Here is a 27249-nt window from a genome sequence, read left to right as displayed (position 1 = left end):
AACCTCAATCTCTACATGGTAGTGAGTCACCAGGCCACCACTTTCCTTTGCCTCCATTGCCAAGATGTAGTCTGCTATATCCTGAAAGTCCAAGGGTGCTCTCACCATGATTTTTCCTGTTTCTACCTTCAGAATTAATCTCTGGCCTGTGGTTTCCAGTGTGCTGCTGAACCCATAGGTGACAGGGTGCATTGGCACCTTCACTGATGTCTGAGGTGTTCACCTGAAGCATGAGGGAGCCGACAGGGGCACCTTCTGCACACAACAGATCCTTTTGCAATTGTCTTCCTGGCCTGTGCAACTTAGAATTATAGAAAATTAGGGTCAGAAGGGACCTCAGAAGGTCATAGATATCCCAGGTGAAGATGGGCATGGGTTTTTGTTGGTGTCAGTGACACAGGTCCAGACCTAAGCCATCCTGGTTCTGGCAGACTGCCCCCTGCCCATGGCCATGAGGACCAAAAAGAATCGCGCTGGCTTTTTTGATCCAGCATCTTCTGCAGTACCAGCTCTGTGTACTTGTACCTGTTCTGACTCTCCCTGACATCAGGATGAAGTTTTCATTCTGGCTGAGCTGGTAACTCTGCAGGGAATTTGAGCACACTTCTGGGTCTTGGGCATTTCTCAGTGAGAAGCAGGTTTCTGGCAGTGTCAATTCGTACAAGATGGCAACACCCCAGAGATCAATGAAGTGTGGTACATTTTCATTAATAACTTAGAACTTCATGTTGATGTGAAACATGTTCAGTGGATTTTCCACCAGGGTTTCAAAAGCAAGGGCACAGAGCGGCATCCTCCTCCATGTTTTCTCCCAGTTTATCTGGTTACTCTCTTACAGGTTCCTGTTTTCTTTCTTTACTGTGAAGAATCGTCCTCTGGCACAAGAGACATCCCAGAGCCTGTGATCAGGCAGTTCTCTCACTCTTAGCCCCAGTTCCTTGGTCAGATAGTCGACAAGGGACCTTTTGGCCATTTCCTGAGGCATTAAATAGCGAGTCTGAGCTGTGACCACCCCCAGGAGAGAGACAGGAAGACGGACAAGGGCGCTACTTGCCACCTAGCTGCCCAAACTTCAGATTTTTAATACCTTCACAGCATGCTAGGTAATAAAACAATTTCCAGTAAATATTGTTGATGTAAGGTAGATATAAATTGAATTGGAGTTGCCTTCTGAATCCCCATTTGTTTCTCATTTCGGAAAAGCTGTACAGAAATCTCTAAAGAAGGACATCCTGCAGGGCTACCACATGGATTACATCCCAGGCCTCACTCCACAGACCACTGATGTTTACCAAGACTGTGGGCCACATTACGAACTAGAACCTTTTTCTACAATCACCATCACTACACGTAAGGAGCTCATGTTAGCCATCACAGAAGAACGAAGGAAATCCTGGCAGGCCTTATTGAGTCAACTCATATGTCGCATAATAGTAAAGAGTCATGTGCAACAATACGTAAACCAAAGGACAACCCATAAAAGATAGATTAACATCATAATGTCACTGATAACCAATTTGCTTATCAGATGCTTCTCAATGGAAGAAGCTAAACAATTAAAACCAAACAAATAAAACTCAAACTGGAAATGAAGTCTCAATGATCTTCTGAGGTCCCTGGAGGAAATGACAAAAGAGTTACACCTTACAGAGCTGATATGAACACAGATCAAAAACAGACTTTTTTTGTCAAACCAGATGAGAAGCAAAGCAGATAGGGGTGATAGATGAATACAGGGGTGACACGTGGCGGGTGCATGTGGGTGCACCCCCTGAGTGTGGCAGTGCACCCCCCACAGAAAGGAGCTGCTAGCAGCATCTGCGGGTGGTCACTGACCCCTGTTCAGCTCTCACCACCCACCCCCCTGCCACTGATGGTGCCAGTCATTTGAGGGAGCTACCCTGCTTTCTGCCATTGTGCTCCCATCGCCACCACTGTAACCAATGACAGCTCTTCCATGAGGCCCTGGAAATGACAAAAGAGTTGCACCTTACAGAGCTGATATGAATACTGATCAAAACCAGACTTTTTTGTGAACCTGGATGAGAAGCAAAGCAGATAGAGGTGATAGATTAATGGCCTCCAGGAAGCATACTTACATGGCAGTTATATTACATCCATACAAATTACCAACCGATTGATTTAGAAACAAAATGTTACATATTTGCAGTTGACCTGTGCATAACAGCCCCAAACCCTGCTTTGACCACCTTGAAAAACTCCTGAGTGAAGCTCTAATAGGTGAAACCTCATACTACATTGAAATCGAATTATTCAGCAACCCAGTGAAAATACAAGTATGTGCCTTCCATCTGAAAAACCAAGAGGCCAACTGCCCCCTCAACAAACACTACATGGTCTGGGACACCACCATCCCTCTGTCCAAATCCAGTCTACCTTGGAGTCAGCCTTGATTGAACCCTGTCATACAAAGAATGCATCATGAAGACAAAAGCAAAGGCGATCACTCCTAACAACATTTTATATAACCTCACCAACTCTAAATGGGAAGACAGCTCCTCAATCATCTGAATATCTACTATGGTTCCCAGCTGCTCCTTTGGCAAGTCTGCATGCCATGTATGGGAGAGATCCATACATGTTAAGTGCCTCAAGTACATTCTGAATGATCACCACTGGTGCATTACAGGATGTCTGAACTCTGTCACCCAAAACAGTGCGTACCTGCTGTCATGGGTGATGCATAGAGGAGGTAACGGGGGAGTGTTCCTCCCCTTACAGGGCTGCCCTGCCATAAACGCTGCCAGCAGTGTCTGTGGATGCTTGCCAGCTCTGGCTCCATGGCTGATGCCACCAGCAGGATTTTCAAAGCCCAATAGCTCTACCCTCACCACTGACCCTGCCGGTGGCATCTGTGGGAGCTCGCCACTCCCATTGCCAACATCACCAACAACGTCTTCTGATTCTCGCCAGCTCCAGCCCTGCTGCCAATGCCTCCAGCGGTGTCTGTGGGAGCTGGCCAGGTCTGCTCACAGTGCCTACTCTGTCAGCAGCATCTGTGGGAGCTCGCCAGTTCTGCCCTTGCAACTGATGCCATTGACGCCACCAATGGCATCTGTGGATGCTACCCAGCTCTGGCCCCAACACTGATGCTGCTGGTGGCTTCTGCGGGTGTCCCCCCAGACTCAGGAGGCACCAGTTGCCCATGCCTGCTGTCTGGTATCACTCTACCTGTCATGAGTAGAGTAGCGGTCAGCAAGATAGAACAACTGAGACAAACTGAAGATGTGAGACACCCACTATACAACCAACACATAGCCAACAAAAAAAAAACAATCTGAAGCCATCCAGGAGCTTCCTCATCAGCACCCAACCTCTCAATGTGACACCCAAGGAGACACAACTACAGAGATGTGGAATGAGAGGCTAAAGAAAATACCTGATAGCAACCAGAGGCTGATGAACCATAGCAAAAGTGGGGATGTCTCAACTTCCCATGGACTGGAGCTGGACTCTCCAAGGAACTAATGAAGAAGTGGGGCTAATACCACTGGTTCAGCTCCCTGTGACTGTGGCACAAAGCCTCAGATTATGCAACACCTGCTGCGATGCTCACTGCTTGAAGGCACATGTACAATGAAAGGTCTCACAAAATACAATAAATGAGCACAAGCACATGTAACAAAATGATCAAATGTGTTACAGATAAATAAGGAGAAGAATATTTCTCTCTCTTCACATGCAGTGCCATAATTCTAGAATTTTTCAACATTTGTGTGTGTGTTTTGGTATGCACCCTTTGCAGTGAAATGGCACAGAAACTTCCAATGTGCATCATAATTTTCAGTTTAAGCATTACATGACCCTCAAAAAAAAAAAGATCAACAGAGAAATGCAAAAACAAGCTAAGGAAAATGTAAAATGCCTAACAGGAAGTAAAGTTTTTTCCCATCCCCCATGCTCCCAATTAGTTGGGTGACTTGGGTATTAAAAAAAGACTTGATCTGTGGAATTATAACCCCAGCTAGTCTGTAGTACCTACTTTAAATTCTCTTTCTCCCAAGTCTATCTGGTGATCACCCATAGTTTAGGAATCATTCTTGACAACTAGCTAAAACTCAATTTTCTGAATGTAACTGGAATTAAAAACTTGGCTATTGTCTCTTATATGCACTTCCCAAATGTAACCTGATGTGAACAGGTTCCTCTCTTCCACATAGCAAAGTTATCTCCAAACCTCATATCACTGCTCATGTGTCCCTGCAAGGGATATCTTACTTCTGATACAAAGACAATGAGAAAAAATACAAATTATATAGGAGGCCATCTACCTCAAAACATACCTTTAACAATATGCAATGGTAGCACTTAATACTTGAATTTACATGTGTAAAAACAAATGAAAATATCAAACTATCATCCCAAATATTAGTGTCAAGTACAATACACTAAACTACATTTCTGCATGTAACTAATTAACATTAAATAATCAAGGATGGCTGAAATGTAGAAAAAAAATATTTCCAGAAATACAAAATAGAATTGCAAAGTCTTTTCTCCATCATTAAAGTAATTCCCACATACAGTTAATTTAAGTTTTTTGTATTTTGGCTATTACTGGTTAAAAAAAAAAAAAAAAAAAAATCACACTCCGGGGACAAATTAAGTACAAACCTAATGCTAAGCTGGATATCATACCTCAGTTGGTTACCAAGAATTAAAAAAAACCCCCGAAACTACTAAATATAAATGTATCATCCATTACCCAAGGAAAAAATCCGAAACAGAAAACCCAAAGTTGACATACTGGGTTATACATTAAAGAACTAAAAGTAACATCATTTACTCGCAGGTAATGAACATAGAGCACAAAAACCTGGGCTCACCTGCAGCGCGGCCTGGTCCGCCTCACTCGCCTCCGCATGCTCAGCCACCGCGGGAGGCTCCTTGGCCTGGGCGGCCGGCGGCCGGGGCAGGGTGCCGGCAGAGCTGGGCGGGCCGAAGCTCCACTGGCTCTTCCTGGAGCCCGCCGTGAGACACACGTCCTGGGAGTAGGAGTGCAGGAAAGCGCGGACGCCGTCGATGCCCGCGAAGTGCGAGACGGGCACCCCGGCCAGGGCGCCGCCGGCCGAGCCCAGCAGCTGCGCCCGCCGCCAGCGGCGCAGGCGCAGGCCCAGCAGCGCGATGAGGAAGGCGAGGAAGAGGCACGACACGGCGGCCACGGCCACCACCAGGTACAAGGTGAGGCTGGCCTGCGCCTCGGCCGCCGGCGCCGCCAGGCTGCCCAGCTCGGCCAGCAGCTCGGGGATGCTGTCGGCCACGGCCACCGTGAGCGTGACGCTGGCCGACAGCGGCGGCTGCCCGTTGTCGCGCACGCCCACCACCAGGCGGTGCTGCAGCGCGTCCCTGTCGCCCAGGGCGCGCGCCGTGCGGAGCTCGCCCGTGTGCGCGCCCAGCGCGAAGAGCCCCGGCTCGCTGGCGCGGAGCAGCTCGTACGACAGCCAGGCGTTCTGCCCCGCGTCCGCGTCCACCGCCACCACCTTGGTCACCAGGTAGCCCGGCTCGGCCGCGCGCGGCGCCAGCTCCACGCCCGTCGAGCCGTCGCGGGGCGCCGCCGGGTACAGGATCTCGGGCCGGTTGTCGTTCTGGTCCAGCACCAGCAGCGTGACCGAGGCGCTGCTGCGCAGCGGCGGCGACCCGCCGTCCCGCGCCTCCACGGCGAAGCGGATCTCGCGCACCTGCTCGTAGTCCAGGGCGCGCAGCGCATGCACCGCGCCGCTCTCCGCCTGCACCGACAGCCACGACGACAGCGGCGCGCCCTGCAGCTCGCCCTCCGCCAGCCAGTACGTCACCCGCGCGTTGTCGCCCCAGTCCGCGTCGGCCGCGCGCGCGCAGAACACCGAGGCGCCGCGGGCGTTGTTCTCGCTCACCCACACGCTGTACGACGCCTGGCTGAAGGCCGGCGCGTTGTCGTTCACGTCCGACACCTGCACCGCCAGCGTCGTGGCGGCCCACAGCGGCGGCGCCCCGCCGTCCCGGGCCGTCACCGTCACGTTGTAGTGCGCCGCCTCCTCCCGGTCCAGCTCTCTGGCCGTCACCAACGTGTAATATTTGTCCGCGGATTTCTGCAGCCGGAAGGGGACGTGGTCCGGGATGGAGCACGACACCGCGCCGTTCTCTCCGGCGTCCTGGTCCTGCACGATCAAGAGGGCGATCACGGTCCCCGGCGGGGAGTCCTCGGGGACGGAGCGGAGCAGGGAGGTGATCCTGATCTCGGGGACGTTGTCGTTCACGTCGCTGACGGAGATCACGACCTTCGACCTGTCGAAAAGGCCTCCGCCGTCATGTGCTTGCACCTCCATTTCATATAACGTGGATTGCTCGTAGTCCAGGTTCCTGAAGACCGTTATATCTCCTGTCCTAGAGTCCAGCTGGAATATTTGGGAAGCCTGGTCTGTGATATGCAAGGAGTATATCACGTCTCCGTTAACGCCTTCGTCCAGATCCGTGGCTTTCACTGTAGCCACCGTGGTGCCCACGGGCACGTTCTCCCGCACGCTCACGCGGTAGAGCGGCTGGCTGAACACGGGCGCGTTGTCATTGGCATCGAGCACCACCACGTGGATCCGCGCCGTGCCCGAGCGGACCGGATCTCCGCCGTCAGTGGCGGTGAGGACGAGGTCGTGGGCAGCCTGCTCTTCCCGGTCCAGGGGCTTCTCCAGCACTAACTCGGGACGTTTAAAACCCCCAGATGCAGTTTGCACTTCCAAGGAGAAATGTTCGTTACCGCTCAGTTTGTAGCTCTGGAGAGAATTAGTACCCAAATCAGGATCCTGCGCATTGCGCAAGGGGAACCGGGATCCTGGGGCTGTCGTTTCACTGACTTTTATTTCCATTTCCCCTGCTGGGAAGATGGGAGCGTTGTCGTTTATATCTGTGATTTCAACTTCCACTCCATACATCTTCATGCCATGCTCCACTAAAACCTCGCAGCTCAGCAGACACTTCTCGGCACGGCCGCACAGCTGCTCCCTGTCTAGCCGCTCCGCCGTGATTAAATGGCCGCTCTTTACATTCAAAGCGAAATACTGCGTCCTACCTGTGGAAATCACCCGCACGCCGCGCTCCGGCAGCGCCTTGGGCTCCAGCCCCAGGTCCTGCGCGATGTTGCCCACGAAAGAGCCTTTCTGCGTTTCCTCGGGGATCGAGTAGCGAATCTGCGCGGCCGCAGCGGCCCCGCACACGCCCAGCACCACGCAGCACAGCACGGCTGGCCCTGCGCCGCGCCGCAGCCCTTGTGCCCCGCAACTGGCCATGGCGGTACGGAGGATCCACTGCCCCGCCGCCGCCGAGCGCTGCTGCTTGGAGGTGTTCTCGGCCCGATCGTCTCTGACAACAAACAGCTGTTAACCCATCGGCCGGTTTCCGCGAATAGCCTGCACACACAGTCAGTCCTGAGCCAGGGGCTGTCTGAGCTCTCGGTGCTCCGAGCCGTGCGGGGCGGCGCCGGGCTGGCTGGATCTCTCGGCGCGTTTCTCTCCCTGATTGGTGAACAGCGGCGCTCACAGTCGCAACCAATTATTGCAGCCGCTTGTTAATGTGCTTTCAATTCTACATGTGCTTCTTTCTCCCGGGAAATTCCTTCACCTTACCTTGCACCGTGCTTTTCCCCTTCATGTCTGGCGGAGTATGTGAGATCCTCTTTCCGTATTCTCCTTTCTGAAAATTTTTTTTTTTTTTTACTTACAGTTTTTTTCTTACAGCGTGGGTCATTTTCTGGTGTGTGTTCCAATCATTTTCTTATGCCTCCTATTCTGAGTAGCTTTTAGCTCCTTGGGAACGGAAACAAAACGTCATATGCTATGGTCAAACCGCACAACTATCAAAATATGGAAACGTCTGTGCCGGCTTTTATTTGTATCCATAACTATGTTGTGGCCGCGACAACTGAAATATTTCAGCGTCATCAGATTAAGTCATCTACAAATAAAGTTCACTCGCATGTTTTGACCTCATTAGTGCCCTTGGAAAACTTCCCCTTGCCCTCATCCCACTGAACAATCTCCTCGGGACCCTCTCCGGCTTTCCAAACCCTGGGCGGATTGAGAGCGCGGTCATTCGCAAGAAAGAAAACCGCAGCCGAACAAAGCCAGAACAGGCCAGAGGGTTATTTCTTCCCCACTTCTCCCTCCCTCGCTCTCTCTAGGGTGGGAAGTTCGGTTTTGATTCCTTTGGTCAAGCATCATTATGAATCATGCGGCAGTGACCACTGAAAAGACCACCAGCTTGCGATTTGCAGAACTAGAATCCCTGTACAATCGGTATGGAATCGCGGAATCATATAAAAGTAGGCTCCAAGCCTTACCCAACGGAGGACCAACCCTGTCTACAGCAAGTGTGCAATTTTTTAACGAAGTTTTCCGTGGGAACTGACACTGATATAAGACTACCCGGGAAGAGCATAAGCTGCGGAAATCATAGAAAAGTACGGCTGGAAAAGACCCCACGGAGTCATCTCCTCTAAGGCCCTGCCTGAGGGAGGAAAGGTCTTCCGTCCGATCTTGGGGATCGAACGCGCACTCTTGGTTTTATTGGCACCATTCTCGAACCAATAAGCTGATCTCCGGGTCTTAAACAGGTTAAGGGCTGAATTCGAGGTTTAAAAATTGGTCGACACCAGACGTTAGAAATGTTTTATGACCTGCATTGGATGACCTGAATAAATTAGTCACGATTTCGCCATCGGCAGACCATCGCCCTCCAAATAGAATCACTCTATTTTATAAAGATTACCTTACGAATTTAACAGTTTCTTAACATGCAAAGCTGTGGCACTGAAAAACAGCAGCAGCATCTTTCTAAATCTCTCCATCACTGCCCATACGACCATGGTATTATACTCCAGGAACAACTGCCAAGGAGCACTCTACTGGACAGGCATTTTAAGAAATGCGTGCCATTTTGTTAGGAGTGCAACTCACTGGGATAGCAAACTATTCTAGAATCTAGAACACGTGCTGTTATGAAGGCATCTATTTTAAACAATCCAGAACAGAGATTCTTTCAGGTGAAGGACGGTTTAGTTGCAAGGGAACGGAGGAACCTCAACATACTTAGATTTTTGTCTTACGAATCTGTCCCTTGAGTTCGGCACCTTACCGCTTCTCCTGTGACCTGAAAGTCTACCCGCTCGATCCCGCCCCGATAACGCGATCAGAATAAATTGGCGCAACTTCATGAGGTGGTGCCTGCACAGATATAATCCAGAATAACCCCTACAAAACGACAGTATCCTAACGGGCTCCCATACCACATAATAAGGAAGCTGGGCGAGTATTTTCTTTCAACAAGGATAACCCGATATAAGCAAGTAGAATAGAACTCACCGCATTGGCGGTCTCTAATTCAGATTTCAAGTCACTACATCCATTGCTCGTAAGTAACGTCCCAGATCTCTCCCTGCACAGCATGTCGTCTGCTGCAGGGGCACGAGGCTGCAGGACAGAACATTCGCCTCCCTTCGACTCCGAGGACAAACACAGCTGGTAGGAGTAGGGCAACGTGCCGTCCTCGTAGGTCGGGGGGAACCAGGGGCCGCGCTCGGAAGCTGGGGCCGGGGCCAGGCACGCGAGTAGGCGGGGAGGCCTTGGCCCCCGCAGCCTGTCCAGGACGGCCAGGGCGACGGCCAGGAGGAGCAGGAAGGACACGAGAGCCAGCGCCAGCACCAAGTAGAACTGCAGGGCGGCCGCCTCGGCCTCGGCCCCGGCCGCCTCGGCCTCGGCCAGCTCGGGCAGCGCCTCGCGCGCGCTCTCGGCCAGCACCACCTGCAGCGTGGCCGTGGCCGACAGCGGCGGCTGCCCGTTGTCCTTCACCACGGCGAGCAGGCGGTGCCGGGCGCCGTCGCCGTCCGCCGGGGCGCGCGCCGTCCGCACCTCGCCGCTGCGCAGCCCCACCGTGAAGAGCGCCGGCTCGGCCGCCGCCACCAGCTCGTACGACAGCCAGGCGTTGTGGCCCGAGTCCGCGTCCACCGCCACCACCTTGCTCACCAGGCAGCCCGCCGCGCCCGAGCGCGACACCACCTCCAGGGCGCCCGGCGCGGGGTACAGGATCTCGGGCGCGTTGTCGTTGCGGTCCAGGACGAAGAGGCGCACCGTCACCCTGCTGCTCAGCGCCGGCGCCCCGCCGTCTCGCGCCTCCACCTCCACCTGCAGCTCGCGCAGCTGCTCGTAGTCGAAGGAGCGCTGCGCCACCACGGCCCCGCTCTGCGCCTGCACCGACACGTGGGCCCAGGCCGGCGCCCCCGCCGCGCTCCTGTCCCCGCCGCCGCCGGGGCTCACCAGCGAGTAGGTGACTCGGCCGTTGCGGCCCAGGTCGGGGTCCGAGGCTCGCACGCGGAGAAGCGACGCCCCCGCCGGGTTGTTCTCCGCCACGTAGGCGCTGTACGACGCTTCCTCGAAGAGCGGCGCGTTGTCGTTGACGTCCGAGACCTGCAGCCGGACGGTCTGCGTCGTGGCGAGCGGCGGCGCGCCCTTGTCCGTGGCCGTCACCGTGACGTTGTAGTCGGGGCTGCGCTCTCTGTCCAGGGCGCCGGCGGTCACCAGCTTGTAGTAGTTCTTGGACGACGACACCAGCTTGAAGGGCAAATTCCCCGGGAGGCGGCAGGTGTATTCTCCGTTAGCCGCGGCGTCTGGATCACGAACTTTAATCAACGCGATCACAGTCCCCGGCTTTGCATCTTCGGGAATAGGGGTGAGTATAGATGTGAATGTGACTTCTGGGGCATTATCGTTCTCGTCCAGAATTTCAATGTGAACCTTGCAGTGGGCAAAGAGACCGCCGCCATCCCGGGCTTCAATACCTACTGTATAAGTACGTTTTTCTTCAAAATCGATAATGCCTTGAGTAGTAATTTTTCCCGTTTTTGTATCCAGATTAAATATTTGTCTTTCAGTGTCCAGAATATTGCTGAAGGAGTAGATGATTTCTGCATTTGAACTTTCATCCTTATCTGTTGCTCTCACCTGCAGGACGAAGGAGCCTTTTGGCAGATTTTCTTTCAGTTTGACCTTGTAGACCCCTTCAGTGAATACCGGGGGATTGTCATTGGCATCAGTGACATTAATCCTAATCTGCGCAGTCCCGGTTTTGACTGGGTCTCCCCCATCCATCGCAGTGAGGATCAAGAAAAGGGAAGTGCGGTTTTCCCTGTCCAAAGATTTCTCCAGTAATAGTTCGGCTTGTTTTTTACCGTTCGGACTTTCCATCACCCACAGCAGAAAGTATGGGTTCTTAGTCAGATGGTAGCTCTGCAGTGAGTTGCTCCCCACATCTGAATCTCTCGCTGGTTCTAGTGGAAAACGAGCACCGGGCAATGTGGATTCAATTATTTCTAAATCGATACTATTTTTATTAAAACACGGTGAATGATCATTAACGTCTTGAACTGCAACATTCACATGCAGTATGTTCAAAGGATTTTCAACCACGACTTCCAAGTTTAGGAAGCAAAGCGCTGCTTCCCCGCAGATTTCCTCCCGGTCTATCCGGTCACTCACATACAGGTTCCCGTTTTCGCCCTTCACCGAGAAGTATTGTCTTTTGGCAGCAGAGACAACCCGAAGCCTGCGATGGGGCAGTTCTCGCACACTCAGCCCCAGATCCGTGGCGAGATTGCCCACGAGGGACCCTTTGGGCATTTCCTCGGGGATCGAGTAGCGAATCCGCGCCGAGACCGCCCCGCAGAGCAGGGACAGCAAGAAGGGACAGAGCAGTACTTGCCGCTTGGGCGCCCGGCCGCTCTGTCTGAGCCCGCTTGCCATCTCAGTCCCTCTCCACCTTGGAGTTTCCCCGCCCTGTCTGCTCCGACACGAATCGCACTTCCACATTTCCTCAGGCTGCAAGAATCCCTATCTGCATTGGAAGTCGGATCCAGCCGCCGCAGGGTTTTATACCTGCAATCCGAGAGAGACACAGCGGCTCTGCTCCGTATCCTCCGAGATCTGCGCGGTGCGACTGAGCGATCGCAGCACAGAGGCTCCTGTGGATCCCCGGCCGCAGCGCGGCTCCGTATTGGCCAACAGCGGCACTCAGAGTCTCAGCTGGAAAACTGCAGGCGCAATGATCGCAACGAGAGAAAAAAAAAATCACTGGAGTCTGAAGAGGGCAAAGTGCTGTTTTCTTCGCCTCCTACTTGTCGAGAGGTAGGTATCAAACAGATGTGTGGATACTCCGCCAGCCACCGAAAATAGTTACAGAATCAATTGAAACTGTAAGTGCCATTCTCATTTTTGGAACTAAAAAGTATTCAACTCACCTTTTCTTCAGTTAGACTATAGCTCGTTTAGATCCCGTGAGAACAGTTGAAACGGCACTTAAGTGTTTTTTGTTTGGCACTAAAATGTATTATGGGCACTTCCTCCTGCTGTATGAGGCACACTATACCTGTGATGTGGAGCGCTGGCTGCTTCTTTCTGCGCTCTTGAACGAACTAACGGTATTTTAGGAACCCATTCAGGAAAACTATTGTCCGCTTGAAACATGCCAGATTTCAGTCTGCAGCCTTTCTTCTACCCACTGGCAAGGCATGCCTCCGACTGTGAGAGGGGAGTTGGCTTTACTCCAACCCATGTAACTCGTTTTGGGACATGGAGATCCATTCAGGATCCTTGATGCAGAGAATGAAATCTGGCAGAGGACAATTATCTTGTGAAAGGCCCTCTCCTGTACAGCCACAAGATGCATGTGGAGATGCAGTAGTGCAGACAGTGGACAAAACATCTTTATTAGTTTCTACATGTTTGTCTGATGATTGAAGACTTCGGAGGAGCCCCCCCATCACTGTGTAGATTAAGGACATTCAGTAGCCATGTGAGGAAGGCCATGTTGCTTGGGTTGCATAAGACGCTTGCCCTGGTCCTTCAGCTCCAAAAGGGCCCAGAAAAGAGGGTCCAGAAGGGAGGTGCTAGCGCCATCTGGAAGCTTGCTACCACAGATTCTTATGGATTAGTAGATGCTAGTTTGGGACTGATAACATCAACTGTAGTGGTAGTGGTGATGGTAATGTACTACAGGATATTTATCAGGCACTACTGATTTAATTAATCTGTGGCTGGTATGGTTGGAAAACATCTCCCAAACAATAACCAGCTCTCACCAAATGGGTGAACTGTGGCAATTCTTTATCATTTGGATTGATACCCAGAACTCCCACTGGCTTCAAGTGGGTCATAAATTCACTCGTGAATGCTAGAGATCTCACTCCTTTACCTCTAACATCAAAAAAACCCCAAACCACTTAGACCAAAATTTTCAAGCTAGAACCTAAATATTCAGTTAGAAATAGACAGGTGAGAGTTTCAGAAACATTCACAGCCCCTTGATTTGTTTAGGATTTGTGCTGCTCAGCAGCTACAACAATGAGACCCCTAAATATAAATGTCTGTGTCTAAATTTAGTTATCCATGTTTAGAAAACTATGTTTTAATCTTTGTGCCCCACCCCTTGTCTTCAGCATAAAGTTCTGCTTGCAGAGCTGTGCGGGCTAGAGAAGTGAAGAGTCCATACCCTGTAGCAGAGATGCTTTTCCAGCATAATTCACAAATGGATGTAAGCCTCTTGGAAGAAACCTTCTACCTGCAGAACTTCTACCTCTAGGAAGATAGAAGGTAACTCCAGCAGCTGCCAAATTCCTGTCACTGGAATTCCTGCCACTGGCCACCTTACAGCTTCTCGGGTAGTTAAGAGCAGTCGCAATACTACCTTTAGAGTGCCCATAACCTCAGTCGCTCTGTCAAATGTGAATAATATGCCTTTCTTACCTCCGAGTATTATTAGTAAACTTAAATACTTAATACTATACAATACTGACAAATTACCTGGATTGCTGATTCTAGTGCCCCCAATTGTAGGTAACCAACCAGACCTTGTACCGAGAAGTGTCCACAAGAATATCCACTCTACTTCTAACACAAATATTGCAAGCTGAAAAACGTACCCAACCCTCTTCCAGAGACAGTCTTTTAGAAACTCAGGACTTTTCAGGCAAAAGACCAAAGACCTCAAAAACTGAAATATGCCACAGACAAAGAGCTGGAGAGACCAAGGCCACTATCAGTGCCTTAGGGTCCTTCAATTGGAGGGAATTTGCTAAGTTAAATATATCTGCGTGATCATAGAAAACGAACCACACCCACCCTGCAAAGGCAGGAAAAGACCAAAACCAAACCAAAGCAAATCTTAAGCGGGGTGGGGGGAAGGAGGGATTCTAAGTCAAAATCTGATAGGGTCTATTACACCACCATCTGCCATGCACTTGGAGCTTCTTGGTTAAGAGGAACTATGTGAGTGCAAAGTCGGATGATGATATTCTAACACATCAAGAATATAATACTTCAAGGTTATTCAAGTTACAGAAAACATATTAAGTCTTATAGTTGAAATCCAGGCCTAAGAGGTTCCTAAGAGGACTCTTTTTAAAGATAAATTGATATTAAAGTTTCTCAGAGAAATTACTGGGCCTTCCAAATGTGAGGTAATTCCTAGAGTTATTAACCTGTTGAAGTCTAACCGTAAGACATATGCTAGGCAATACTTAGGACAAAAAATGTACCAAAATTAAAAAACTTAAGTTAGGAATCTAGGCCAAGTCATTTATATATATATTTTAAAAAATTTCTGTTTTTGCAATATGTAATAGATGTAAAAGTTAGACACTTTGTATTTTATTTACATATTTATTCACTTTGTAGCATCAATAAATTATATTTTTTTTGTTTGAAACTAAACAATGTTTTCACACTTTATATAAATTTGATGGATTGCTTGGAATTAACATTCATAGAAAGCTCTCCATTCCATTTAATTTCTGAACTTTTAGGTCAAAATATGAAATTTAGTAGTAGACTACCTGGTTATGTGAAAGTATACATCTTACCAAGAAAGAAAGAAAGATCCAGTTTCTGCATATAAAAACATTTAAAAAATGTATACACACTGTAATTAAGTGTGTCTCCAAGAGCAGATTTTTTTTTGTAAAGTTAAGAAGTTAAGAAGTATACTTTCATCTCAACAATTAATTTAGTACTTATTATTTTCTTTTTAATAAAATAATATCATCATAAAACTGTAGACAAGTAGGGCTGCAAGGCACCTCAGGTGGTTGGTTATCTGTAGGTATCTGGGTTTTCTGTGGAAAAACACAAATTGTCTCCTTCAAAGAAGAAAGATATGGGAACCTTCAGGTTTACCTTGCAGAGTTCTAGGCTACAGGGGGCTGCTTGGGGCTGGGAGGAGCAGGATGCAGGGGGCATCATATGCATGTGTGCATATGCACACATCCATGTGGCCAGCAATGCCGCCAGATAGCAGTGGAGACCAATTCCCTCAGATGCTTGCAGGTAAGTCTATGGAGGGAGGTGCAGAGGTGATTGGTGGGGAGGGGTGGGTAATGAGAGGGGTGGGTGGGAGGACAGACCAAGGTGGTGGCAGCCTTGATGAAGGAGGGAGTGGGGCAAGGTTGGCACTTGGCAGTTGGGACTGGGATTGGGGGTGCTGCCCAACTAAGACATTGTGCAAGGAGGGGGTGCAAATGAGTGGTTGAGGGGCCTGGCTGAAGGAGCAGGATGGAGCCGTGGGTGACTTGTCCAAGGGGCTGGTGGGGGAGTGGCTCTTTGCAGCTGTGTACACTCCTGGAGAGGGGTCAGGCATCAGAGGTAACATGTTGAGGGGCACGTGGGGGGCACATAACCCTCCAGTTTTGTGCACAAGACAGGGGAAGGATACCTGCTGCCTGCTACCAGATACCCCCGTCATGGGGGGCTTCTGCGGCCCAGGAGGAAGGATCCAGAGTGGTAGGACAGAGTGAAATGGCAAGGCTGGGTGCTGCCACTTCTGCCACCACCGCGAGGAGCCCCATGCCACCAAGGCGAGGTGCCCCTGCCCACCAGGCAGCAGCAGACAGACACAACTTTGTGCTGCCACTGTTGCCTTCAAGCTTTCTGCTGCTGGGTGGCAAGGGGGCAGGGGCTGGTCATGGTGGCATGGTTGGCCCAGGGATCCTGGTGGTGGTGGCAAAGGCACTGATTCTTGATGCCCTGCCACACCCCACTGCATCTGCTGGGCCACAGAGGCATCCAGAGGGAGGCAGAATTGCGGGGAGCCCAAAGCTGCACAGTGGACAGCCTACACTCTCCCCCCACACCCTCCATGGCTCCATTTGGCTCCACTTCAGCCATGCCACCTGCTGGGGGTTGGGGGGGAGGGGCTGCTCCAGCCGCAGCAGGTGCCACATCCTCCACATAGCAGTCACGGCTTGGGAGCTTCTGGCCCGCTGCACCTGAGAGAAGGCAGGATGCAACTACTGGCTCCCGTAGCACTGGCCACTGGGGCCTCCCTCTGGCAAGGATAGGCATAGGCTGATTAACATATGGACCTGTGAGGCCCTGGCCCAGAGGCTCTTGCTAACCAGGGCCCCCCTGGGTGCCTGGATTTCTTCAGGAAATGGTGGGTTTCCCTTTGAAGGGGGACAGCATTCTAGCCTGCAAGGGTCCTGCTTCAGGCTGCTGGGAGCTGGACACAAGGGGCACTGTGTGCATGTGCACAGCCACACGCCTGCACATGGCCAGGAATTCAGCCAGGCAGTGTGGAGAGCAGCTCCCTGTAGGTAAGTGAGGAAGGGGCATGCAGGAGTGGCAGACTGAGGTCCCCATGGTGAGGGAGGGAGTGGAGCAGGGGCAGGGTCTGGGTCTGGGTCTGGGGTGTTGCTCAGCAGGGCAGTGCATGGGATCTGGGGCTGGTGCAGGGAGAAGAATGGAGCCATGGGTAGCTTATCCAGGGAGTGCAGGGGAACTGGCTCCCTGGCACAACATTCACCACCAGGGAAGGCATGAGGGGCATATGCCCCCCATTTTTGTACATGGGGCAGATGCAGGCTGCTCGCTGTGAGCTCAGGGCTCTCTGCTCCGCTGCTTTCCCTTGGGAACCCCACTCCAGCTATGTGCTCCATGCCCACCCATCTGGAGTGGGGGTGACGAGTTGTGCCTCCTGCTGCTGGGTGTGCAGGGGTGCGTGGCTGGCATGGGGCCTCCAGAGCAAAGGCAGCAGAGCAGAGAGCCCTGAGCCCACAGCAGACAGCCTACGTCTGTCCTCAGCTGGCTCAGCTGTGCTCCAGTCGTGGTGGGGTAGAGCAGGGTCCGGGAACAGGGAGGAGAGGCGGGCATGTTCAACCCTGTCGCGTCCAAGGACCGGTGCACCCTTGACCTGCGAGCCTGGGTCGGCACGACGGGCTGGACATGAGTACGATAGGGTGGTCGTACAGGTGGAAAAGCGAGAGGAGTCAGGGAGTTTAAATGCGTTTTGCTTAAAGATTTATTGTTACTTACACCACAGAAGAGTTGCGGCTAGGAAGGAAGTCATGGTTACACAGTGAGAAAGGAGAAGTTCAGTTCAGCTTACAGATGCTTCTTCTTTGCACAGATCATAAAATGCTTGGTGCAGGTTTTCAGTAAAGCGTACAGGTAACTTCGGTTTAAAGACGTTCGTGAGCTCTTGGAGAACGGACGAGTCGACAAAAATTTGAATACAACACCTGAAATTTTTTTTTTCGCCGCAGGTGGGGAGGGGTCAGCGACTGGCCAGGCCACTGATTATGTCTCCTGGGTGTGTGTGGAGGTCTCCGCAGAAGGCAGAAATCTTTCCAAAATTAAAGGTTTTCAGGTGGCCAATCACAACACACCAGGCTTGCATAATTACAGGACTGCCAATTATGACTGTGAGCAGACTTTGCCTGATTTTACTTTTGCTCAGGTTTCATGCAAGATTGACTGCGCATGTATTTTACATTTAAGCTGGGGGAGGGCTGAATAGGAAACTATGATGACGTTAACCTTTTGACCTTTTTGCCATCGGCATCTGAAATCAAAGATTTTTCTTTGACAAACCCCACCCCCAGACTGGCCAGAACTGCCTAGTCCCCGGGACCAGCCAAGCGCAGTCCCCCCTCGGCACTGTCAGCACCAGGAGAGGAAGGGCCCCCTCCCCCACTGAAGTCCATACATTCATGTTTAAAATAAAGTGTGGGGGTCTCTAATTTTCTGTTTGCCTAGGGCCCCAGTAAATCTTAATCCACCACTGATGGGGGTCTGTGGATCAGGAGTATGGCTCACTGGCAGGGCTGGGGGTGTGGGGTGGGGGCTGTGGATCAGGAGTGAGGGGAACCAGCAGGGTGGGGAGGGGGACTATGGCTTGGGAGTGAGGGGTAATGGCATGGGCAGGGAGAGGGCACCAGCATGTCACAGCTGTTCAGCACCACAAAATGGAAGTGGGGACAGCTGCAGGTGGACCCATGTCTTTGTCAGTGAAGGAGGCAGGGGGAGCTCTGATTTTCCATGGTAAGAAAACCAAAATTAAATACCAAAATATACAGGCATTTAGAATTAAATACATTATAATGAGTGAAACATTGGTAAGCTTCCAAATTTCTTTAAAATTGTAGACATATCAGTAAAACATTGTGCTCAACTGAGACATACATACACACATACATAGTGGTGTTTCATTTACTTATGGAAAAACATGGATTTTCTGGTTTTGATCAGATAATTTGGGATTTTTAACACAGAATTTGGAATTTTTTAAACATAGAAAACTAATACCCCATGTCATTTGTCCAGTGACATGCTCAAGGCAGGATTATTTTTATCTAACCCATCCTATGCATGCATTTTCTGAACCTATCTTTAAAACTGGATAACCAAATCTCTCCCACAACTACTCGACACAATGCCTCAAAACATCATGAATGTCCTAACTTGCAACAGGTAAAGCAGGAGGACCGAGGCACTACTGTCCACACGTCCTGCCACTCCAAAGATCAAAGAATCAGCAATGTAGTAGTTGTTAACACACACTTGAAAGATCCAAGGAAAAGGGCCATGCTTCCCATCCCCCACAAGATAAGGCAAAATAGCCAGTCCCAAATAACGTACAGTCCATGCTGATCTGACTGTGGGGTAAAATTTCTTTTTTATTCCAAATTTAGTGATTAGTCTGACCCTGAGCAGAGAAGCAAGACACTTAGTCTCTCTTTCAAGTTCCAACAGGAACATTAACACACATCAGTCAAAGCCACACCCTTGGCTGCAGCCACAACCCGGTGCGTTTCAGGAAGGTGATAAAACACTCTGACAGCTGTAGTAACAGCAGGGGAAAAATTCCTTCCCAGTCCTAAGTGAAGCGACAAGCCCAGAAGTATGGGGAAAATAAACATCCTTCACTCTGTACTGCAACGTGGGGACCACCAACATAACTGCATACACCACACATTAACTAGAGAGCCCTCTCGTTAGCCTATCTCATTCAGAAACTTCTCACATACTTTTAATCCTCTTTGATTCATTATGAAACTTGTTTCAGAGCTCTGCTTCATAATCCCGCTGGCAAGCATGGTTCCTGCCAACGTCCAGTAGGGCTGTGCAGGCTTCGGACAGAGCTTCGGATCCGGGGAAGCTTCGGAGGCTCCGGGGCGGAAGCAGCACGTCCGGGGGCGGAAGGCAGGTCCGGGTGGACGCGCGGCCTCCTCCGGCTTCCCCACGCGCCTCGGAGCTGCTTCCGAGACCCGGCAGTAGGGTATAATGGGGAAAAAATAACATATCCATAACTTTGTTAGTTTTTGTCCAACTTGGATGGAATTTTCAGGGACGGTAGACGCTGCAGAGAGCATGAAATCTGCCAAGTTTCAAGACGATCGGTACAGAGATTTGAGGGGGAACAGCATCCCAAATTCTTGAAAGCAAAACTCATGTCACCTCTAGCTGTTATAACATAGGACGGTAAAAACTGCAGGGCTGGTAGCTTTTACAGAGGCCACAAAGCCTGCGAAGTTTCAAGATGATAGGTGCAGGGGTTTGGGGGGAACTGCCCCTCAAGCTGCGGACAAGCAAAACTCCTGCCAGGTGTGCTTGTGGGACTGACTCTCTCTGTCTTGGGGCAGGGAGGAGAGCTGCCGTGTTACCAGTTACCAATCAATCAGTCATGATTCACTCAGGGACCAGCTCAATACACAGGACCCAGCTACTACATAACGACTTAACAAGCATCATTTAGCACCCACCAAACCAGGCTAAGGAGAGGAAAGAATCAGTACAGACAATCAACTGCCCCAAGACAGACACAAACTTGGCAGGAGTTTTGTCTGTCACCAGCTAGGGGTGCAGGGCCCCAGACTCCCCCTGCACCGATCTCCTCGACAGCTGGCAGGTGTCACAGCAGGGGCCACCAGCCCTGCAGCTGTCACCCCGCTGTGCCTGAACACACCAGTGTCAACCATGGCATGAGTTTTCCTTGTCCGCAGCTTGAGGGGCAGTTTCCCCCAAACCCCTGCACCAATCTCCTTGAAACTTGGCAGGCTTTGTGGCCTCAGTAAGAGCTACCAGCCCTGCAGTTTTCACACACCTGTGGTGTAACACACAGCTGTGACTTGAGTTTGGCTTTCAAGAATATGGGGTACAGTTCTCCCCAATTCCCCATACTGATCTTCTTGAAACCTGGTAGATTGCATGCTTTCAGCAGAGGCTACCATCCCTGCAAGTTTCATCCAAATTGGACTAAAAAACCCAAAGTTATAGATATTTCACTGATTCTCCATTATACCCTACGGTCGGATCTCCGAGGCGGCTCCGAAGATTCGGCGGGATCGAGGCTGAAACCGGGTCCGGAGCTCGGATCGTATTGGGGCCATCCGAACCCGCCGGATTAGATTGCTGCCGACTCGCACAGGCCTAATGTCCACCTGCTCTTCTCCAATGCAGATCTCCAAGAGAGAGATGTGCGTGTGTGCGGCTGATGGGTCAATTCTAAAGAAGGCATGCAGTTTTGGGTCCTCTGGAACCGATAGAGAGTGCCAAACTCTACAAAAAAGTCAAATAATATTCTGTGGTTTCAAATGGAAAAGTACTTAGGTCATTTATATATTCCAACCACTGAAAGACCCATTTGTAAATACACATACAGTTCAGTCCTTTTCTGTTTCATGTATAACCATGCATTGAATCTTCCTTCATAGAATCAGGAAATCATAGACAATTAGGGTTGGAGGAGACCTCAGGAGGCCATGTAGTCCAAACCATTGATCAAAGCAGGATCATCCGTAACTAGATCATCCCAGCCAAGGCTTTGTCTAGCTAGGTCCTTAAAACCTCCAAGGATAGAGAGTCCACATCCTCTCAGGATAACCTATCTGGTGTTTTACAACCCTCCTACTGAGAAGATTCTTCCTAATATCTAACCTAAACTTCCACTGCTGCAACCCGAGACTGTCGCTCCTTGTTCTGTCATCTGCCACCACTGACTGTAGTCTAGCTCCAACCTCTTTGGAGCCCGCATTCCATGTAGGAAACCCCGGAGATGGATATCAGTTTAAGACTCTTTATGGCTTTCTATACAAATAGTGCATTTGAATTTATTAAATTTTCAAAATGCAAATAAAAAAGTAACAATATAATTATGAAAATGAGAATAGAACTTCATTAAATCTTCATCTGCAATATCCAACTAGGAAGACAATAATATCAATACAGAGAACAATTTTAAAGATAATCAAGTTCATTACAGAGTATACATACGTCCTTATAACATATTTTCTGAATAATTCTTAAAGTTATAAAAGAATAAAAAAACAAGATGTGATAAGTGGGACCTAGAAAAATATGAGAAAATAATATAGAACTCTCTGCATAAGGAAAAGTTTAAAACTGGTATGCATATAAGCAGTTTCTTCCCCAATACTCCACATTCTGAGAAATACTCCTGTGTTTGTAACTTAGCAGGCAGGAGACAAATTATCAGACAGAATATTTAACAGACACTAGTTAGAACATGTGTCATTAAAAGTAACGACTGAATCTAAAATGATAAAGAGAAATATATCCATGCGATTTCTACTAAACAGATGTGTGTCATCAGAAATCAGTCACAAATCAACCTCCCATTCACACATCTCTGTAAAAACATACGCATTGGTTTAGAAACTTGTCCTATTCCTACTGCAATAGAACTCAAAGGAGGACACCAACCTACCTTCAAAAGGGGAGCATCAGATTTATATTATAGTTTTCTGTCAGTGAGACAGATCACTACCAAATAACGTAACGCACTTTAAGTCAAAGTAAAGATATCCAAAATTGTCGGCTCACCTGCAGCGCGGCCTGGTCCGCCTCACTCGCCTCCGCATGCTCAGCCACCGCGGGAGGCTCCTTGGCCTGGGCGGCCGGCGGCCGGGGCAGGGTGCCGGCAGAGCTGGGCGGGCCGAAGCTCCACTGGCTCTTCCTGGAGCCCGCCGTGAGACACACGTCCTGGGAGTAGGAGTGCAGGAAAGCGCGGACGCCGTCGATGCCCGCGAAGTGCGAGACGGGCACCCCGGCCAGGGCGCCGCCGGCCGAGCCCAGCAGCTGCGCCCGCCGCCAGCGGCGCAGGCGCAGGCCCAGCAGCGCGATGAGGAAGGCGAGGAAGAGGCACGACACGGCGGCCACGGCCACCACCAGGTACAAGGTGAGGCTGGCCTGCGCCTCGGCCGCCGGCGCCGCCAGGCTGCCCAGCTCGGCCAGCAGCTCGGGGATGCTGTCGGCCACGGCCACCGTGAGCGTGACGCTGGCCGACAGCGGCGGCTGCCCGTTGTCGCGCACGCCCACCACCAGGCGGTGCTGCAGCGCGTCCCTGTCGCCCAGGGCGCGCGCCGTGCGGAGCTCGCCCGTGTGCGCGCCCAGCGCGAAGAGCCCCGGCTCGCTGGCGCGGAGCAGCTCGTACGACAGCCAGGCGTTCTGCCCCGCGTCCGCGTCCACCGCCACCACCTTGGTCACCAGGTAGCCCGGCTCGGCCGCGCGCGGCGCCAGCTCCACGCCCGTCGAGCCGTCGCGGGGCGCCGCCGGGTACAGGATCTCGGGCCGGTTGTCGTTCTGGTCCAGCACCAGCAGCGTGACCGAGGCGCTGCTGCGCAGCGGCGGCGACCCGCCGTCCCGCGCCTCCACGGCGAAGCGGATCTCGCGCACCTGCTCGTAGTCCAGGGCGCGCAGCGCATGCACCGCGCCGCTCTCCGCCTGCACCGACAGCCACGACGACAGCGGCGCGCCCTGCAGCTCGCCCTCCGCCAGCCAGTACGTCACCCGCGCGTTGTCGCCCCAGTCCGCGTCGGCCGCGCGCGCGCAGAACACCGAGGCGCCGCGGGCGTTGTTCTCGCTCACCCACACGCTGTACGACGCCTGGCTGAAGGCCGGCGCGTTGTCGTTCACGTCCGACACCTGCACCGCCAGCGTCGTGGCGGCCCACAGCGGCGGCGCCCCGCCGTCCCGGGCCGTCACCGTCACGTTGTAGTGCGCCGCCTCCTCCCGGTCCAGCTCTCTGGCCGTCACCAGGCTGTAGTAGTTGTCCGCGGATTTCTGCAGCCGGAAGGGGACGTGGTCCGGGATGGAGCACGAGACCTGCCCGTTTAGGTCGGTGTCTCCATCCCGCACGTGTAGCAGAGCGATCGCTGTTCCGGGTGCGGAGTCTTCCGGGACTGGGCTGAACAGCGAAGTGATTTCAATTTTGGGCACATTATCATTCACATCCAGGACAGTGACCAGAACTTTGGCCCTGGCCGAGAGGTCGTCAATGTCCTTCGCCTCAACTTCCATTTCATACGCTGCAGTTTCCTCATAGTCCAGGTCTCCTACGAGTGTTATCTCCCCGGTCCCAGGATGCAGACTGAACACTTGAGCACCCTGCGCTGAAATTCTTGTAAAGGCGTAGCTCACCTCGGAATTGCTTCCCTCGTCCGGATCAATGGCGCTTATTACAACGACCGTGGATCCTCTGGGCACGTTTTCCAAAACACTGGCTTTATAGACCGGCTGGGCAAAACGCGGCGCATTGTCATTGGCGTCCACCACCAGAACACGGATTTGAGCAGTGGCAGACTTGGCCGGGTCTCCCCTGTCAGACGCTGTGAGACTTAGTTGGTGGACAGCGCGCATCTCCCGGTCTAGAGCCGTTTCCAGAACCAGTTCCGGATATTTAACACCCTCGGGGCCAGATTGCACGTCCAGGGAGAAGTGCTCGTTGGTGCTCAGCCGGTAGCTCTGGACAGAGTTAACCCCCACATCTGGATCGTGAGCCTCAGGCAGGGAGATCCGCGTGCCAACAGCTGTAAGCTCACTAATTTTTAGTTCCATCGCTTGAGCCTGGAAGTTGGGAGCATGGTCATTGATATCCAGGATCTCAACTTCTATTCGAAAAACTTTCATTACATCGTCCGCTATAACCTCGCAGCTCAGCAGACACTTCTCGGCACGGCCGCACAGCTGCTCCCTGTCTAGCCGCTCCGCCGTGATTAAATGGCCGCTCTTTACATTCAAAGCGAAATACTGCGTCCTACCTCTGGAAATCACCCGCACGCCGCGCTCCGGCAGCGCCTTGGGCTCCAGCCCCAGGTCCTGCGCGATGTTGCCCACGAAAGAGCCTTTCTGCGTTTCCTCGGGGATCGAGTAGCGAATCTGCGCGGCCGCAGCGGCCCCGCACACGCCCAGCACCACGCAGCACAGCGCGGCTCGCCCTGCGTAGACCCACAGGGCTTTTGCCTTTGCCATTTCCTGTACGGTTAAAGGTAGAAATCTGATTCCGTCTTCAGTTCTTATCCTTGTCCCTGGAGCTTGTATGAAGCCGGTTTATCCCGGTGTTTCTGAAGCGGAGCTCCCCTTGGAGTCCTGCGGACTGCGCGTGCGCCTGCTCCAGGGAACCGAGCTGTGTGACGCTGCCTGGATCTCTCCGCACATTTCTCTTCCTGATTGAACAGCGGCGCTCAGAGTCTCAACCAATAACTGCACAAAATACTTTAAAAAGCAACTGACTTTAAATGTATCAGTTTATCTTTCTAACAACTCTGAATAAAGTTTATACCGTTAGATTAACTGAAAGTAGTTGTCCATTGAATCGTTTCAATGTAATGAGGGCGCAATTTTAACTATTAATCTTTACGGTAATAACGGTCAGACGTTGTATTTATTTCCCTGATGAGAGTGTGAAATCGCATTTTCTTCAGCAGAATAAAACAGAGTAAAAGCTACTGGGTGTATCTTTCGCTAGGTCATAGAGGTGTATAGACGTACGAAACTATCATAGATGTATATATCTATATGAATTACATGTTCAGAAAAAGGAAAGCGGTATCTGAGTTTCTTTCAGAGGAGATCGGAGAATACATAGTATAGCTGTTATTTTATTACTGCTCGTGAAGGGATATTTTAAATTGAAACTCAGTATTTCCATATCATTATCAATAATTAATTACAGTTTTTTCAACGCCTAAGAACAGAATTGCTGTGAGATATATTTGGCTATGAGAGGAATGACACCCAATTTCTCACATATTTATATGTTTCATTACTATATCACATCGCAAAAGGGGAATGGCATTTCCCATTTGGACACCTTTCCAGCGATTTAACACCGATTTACAGTGCCTTTCTGCTTACAAGTTGATGCAGAAATAGGAGTGACTTAACAAAGCGGTAGGCTGGGCAACGAAAAAACGGTCCCTGAAGGAGTCCGAATGTACCCTTGGATTTACTCACCCAGAACCCCATAATTTCTACTTCAGTTTCTGTGACTTCTAGATAGATGGAAATTTGGGTTCAACAGTGTTATCCCTTTATCAATCTTGTAACAAATATTGTGAATGTATAAGTTATGAGTTTTAAGGTCTTCCTGACTTTTTCAAGAGATCACAGCTGGTTGAACACAAATGATAACACCTAATTTGAAATGATGATGCCCTTTGCTGATTTAGGAAGGTAACATATAGTGTGTAGTCCAGTTGAAAAGATGGGACTTTGGGTATAGCTCTGACTGGTATCTTAAATACCTGAAAAAAATCAGCAAGATGTGAGTATATTTTCAAGATGCCATAGACTGCAACCAAGTTAGAAAGTAACTAATCAAAGCTATAGCTTACTGCCTTCAGTCACAACAGAGAGGAAACCACACTCCAACAGTCTGTATTCAGGCCTACTCCTGGAGAGTGGAAAAGACACAGCACCACAGATGTGACAGAAGTTAGATTAGCAGTACTGGATGGATGGTGGCCTGACACTACTCTGAGGAGACTTTACGAACCATTGCAGAACAGAAGAGACTTTCATTTTAGACTCAAATATTTTGCCTCTGATCAATGGCAGCAAACAACACGTTGACGAAAAGATGTAGTACCCCTGAAAATAAAAAATACCTCACAAACATAGAAAACAGACTGAAAACACTAAGATCCCCACTACTCTGACTTACTAAATACTACACGACAATTTCTACTTACCTGACTAAAATCAAAGTACAGGCAAAGAATGTAAGTTATTGAAAATGCTCACTCCCCGGAGCTCACTTCCATTCTCAGGTTTGGAACTGCCTGCAACAGAGGTACTTCTAACCAGCCTGGATTTTTGTCACTCAACAGGATATTATGAGCTATCTTCTCTTTACTATTTTTTTGCATGAAGGTGAAATTAGCTCGGAGCCTGGAGGCAAACAAATGCATACGACTATGACAATGACCCCTCCTGGTAGTCTGCTCAGAATCGGGATTCACTTTAGAATAACTATCACAGCGCCCATATAGGAGAACACGGGAATTCTTTGATCTTCAGAATGTCATGGGGAAAAAATAGGATACTTGTCATTAGGATCAGGAAGGAGACAAGAGCCAGAGACAGCACCATGTAGAAGTGCATAGTAGCCACCGAGCAAGAGGCCATAGCCGCCTCCGCCAGCTGGGGAAGCGCTTCCCTGGAGCTCGCGGTTCCCATCACTTGCAGTGTGGCCGTGGCCAACACAGGCACTGTAGTCTCTTCTCGTCCTTCACCACAGCGAGAGCGCGCAGCCCCGACTACAACGTCACGGTGACGGCCACGGACAAGGGCGCGCCGCCGCTCGCCACGACGCAGACCGTCCGGCTGCAGGTCTCGGACGTCAACGACAACGCGCCGCTCTTCGAGGAAGCGTCGTACAGCGCCTACGTGGCGGAGAACAACCCGGCGGGGGCGTCGCTTCTCCGCGTGCGAGCCTCGGACCCCGACCTGGGCCGCAACGGCCGAGTCACCTACTCGCTGGTGAGCCCCGGCGGCGGCGGGGACAGGAGCGCGGCGGGGGCGCCGGCCTGGGCCCACGTGTCGGTGCAGGCGCAGAGCGGGGCCGTGGTGGCGCAGCGCTCCTTCGACTACGAGCAGCTGCGCGAGCTGCAGGTGGAGGTGGAGGCGCGAGACGGCGGGGCGC

The 27249-nt window shown here is 51.1% G+C and overlaps 1 protein-coding gene across 1 annotated transcript in view; it reads right to left on the bottom strand.

The window, feature by feature from the left end:
• The window catches only part of LOC149856467 (uncharacterized), a 30512-nt gene extending 5799 nt beyond the window's left edge, over nucleotides 1-24713 (bottom strand). The window contains exons 1-4 of the mRNA XM_090064069.1: nucleotides 22149-24713; nucleotides 9348-11855; nucleotides 7735-7793; nucleotides 4838-7350 (exon numbers count right to left, since the gene is read on the bottom strand). Of these exons, the coding sequence (XP_089920195.1) occupies nucleotides 4838-7350; nucleotides 7735-7793; nucleotides 9348-11855; nucleotides 22149-24575 (7507 nt within the window). The 5' untranslated portion in view covers nucleotides 24576-24713. The remainder of the gene's footprint in view (nucleotides 1-4837; nucleotides 7351-7734; nucleotides 7794-9347; nucleotides 11856-22148) is intronic.
• Nucleotides 24714-27249: the final 2536 nt, after the last annotated feature.

Source organism: Crocodylus siamensis, chromosome 10 (assembly GCF_052110815.1).
Source record: "Crocodylus siamensis isolate JL-2025a chromosome 10, ASM5211081v1, whole genome shotgun sequence".
NCBI lineage: Eukaryota > Metazoa > Chordata > Crocodylia > Crocodylidae > Crocodylus > Crocodylus siamensis.
The sequence above is the reverse complement of the archived record's forward strand: the minus strand, read 5'-3'. Positions and strand labels throughout refer to the sequence as shown.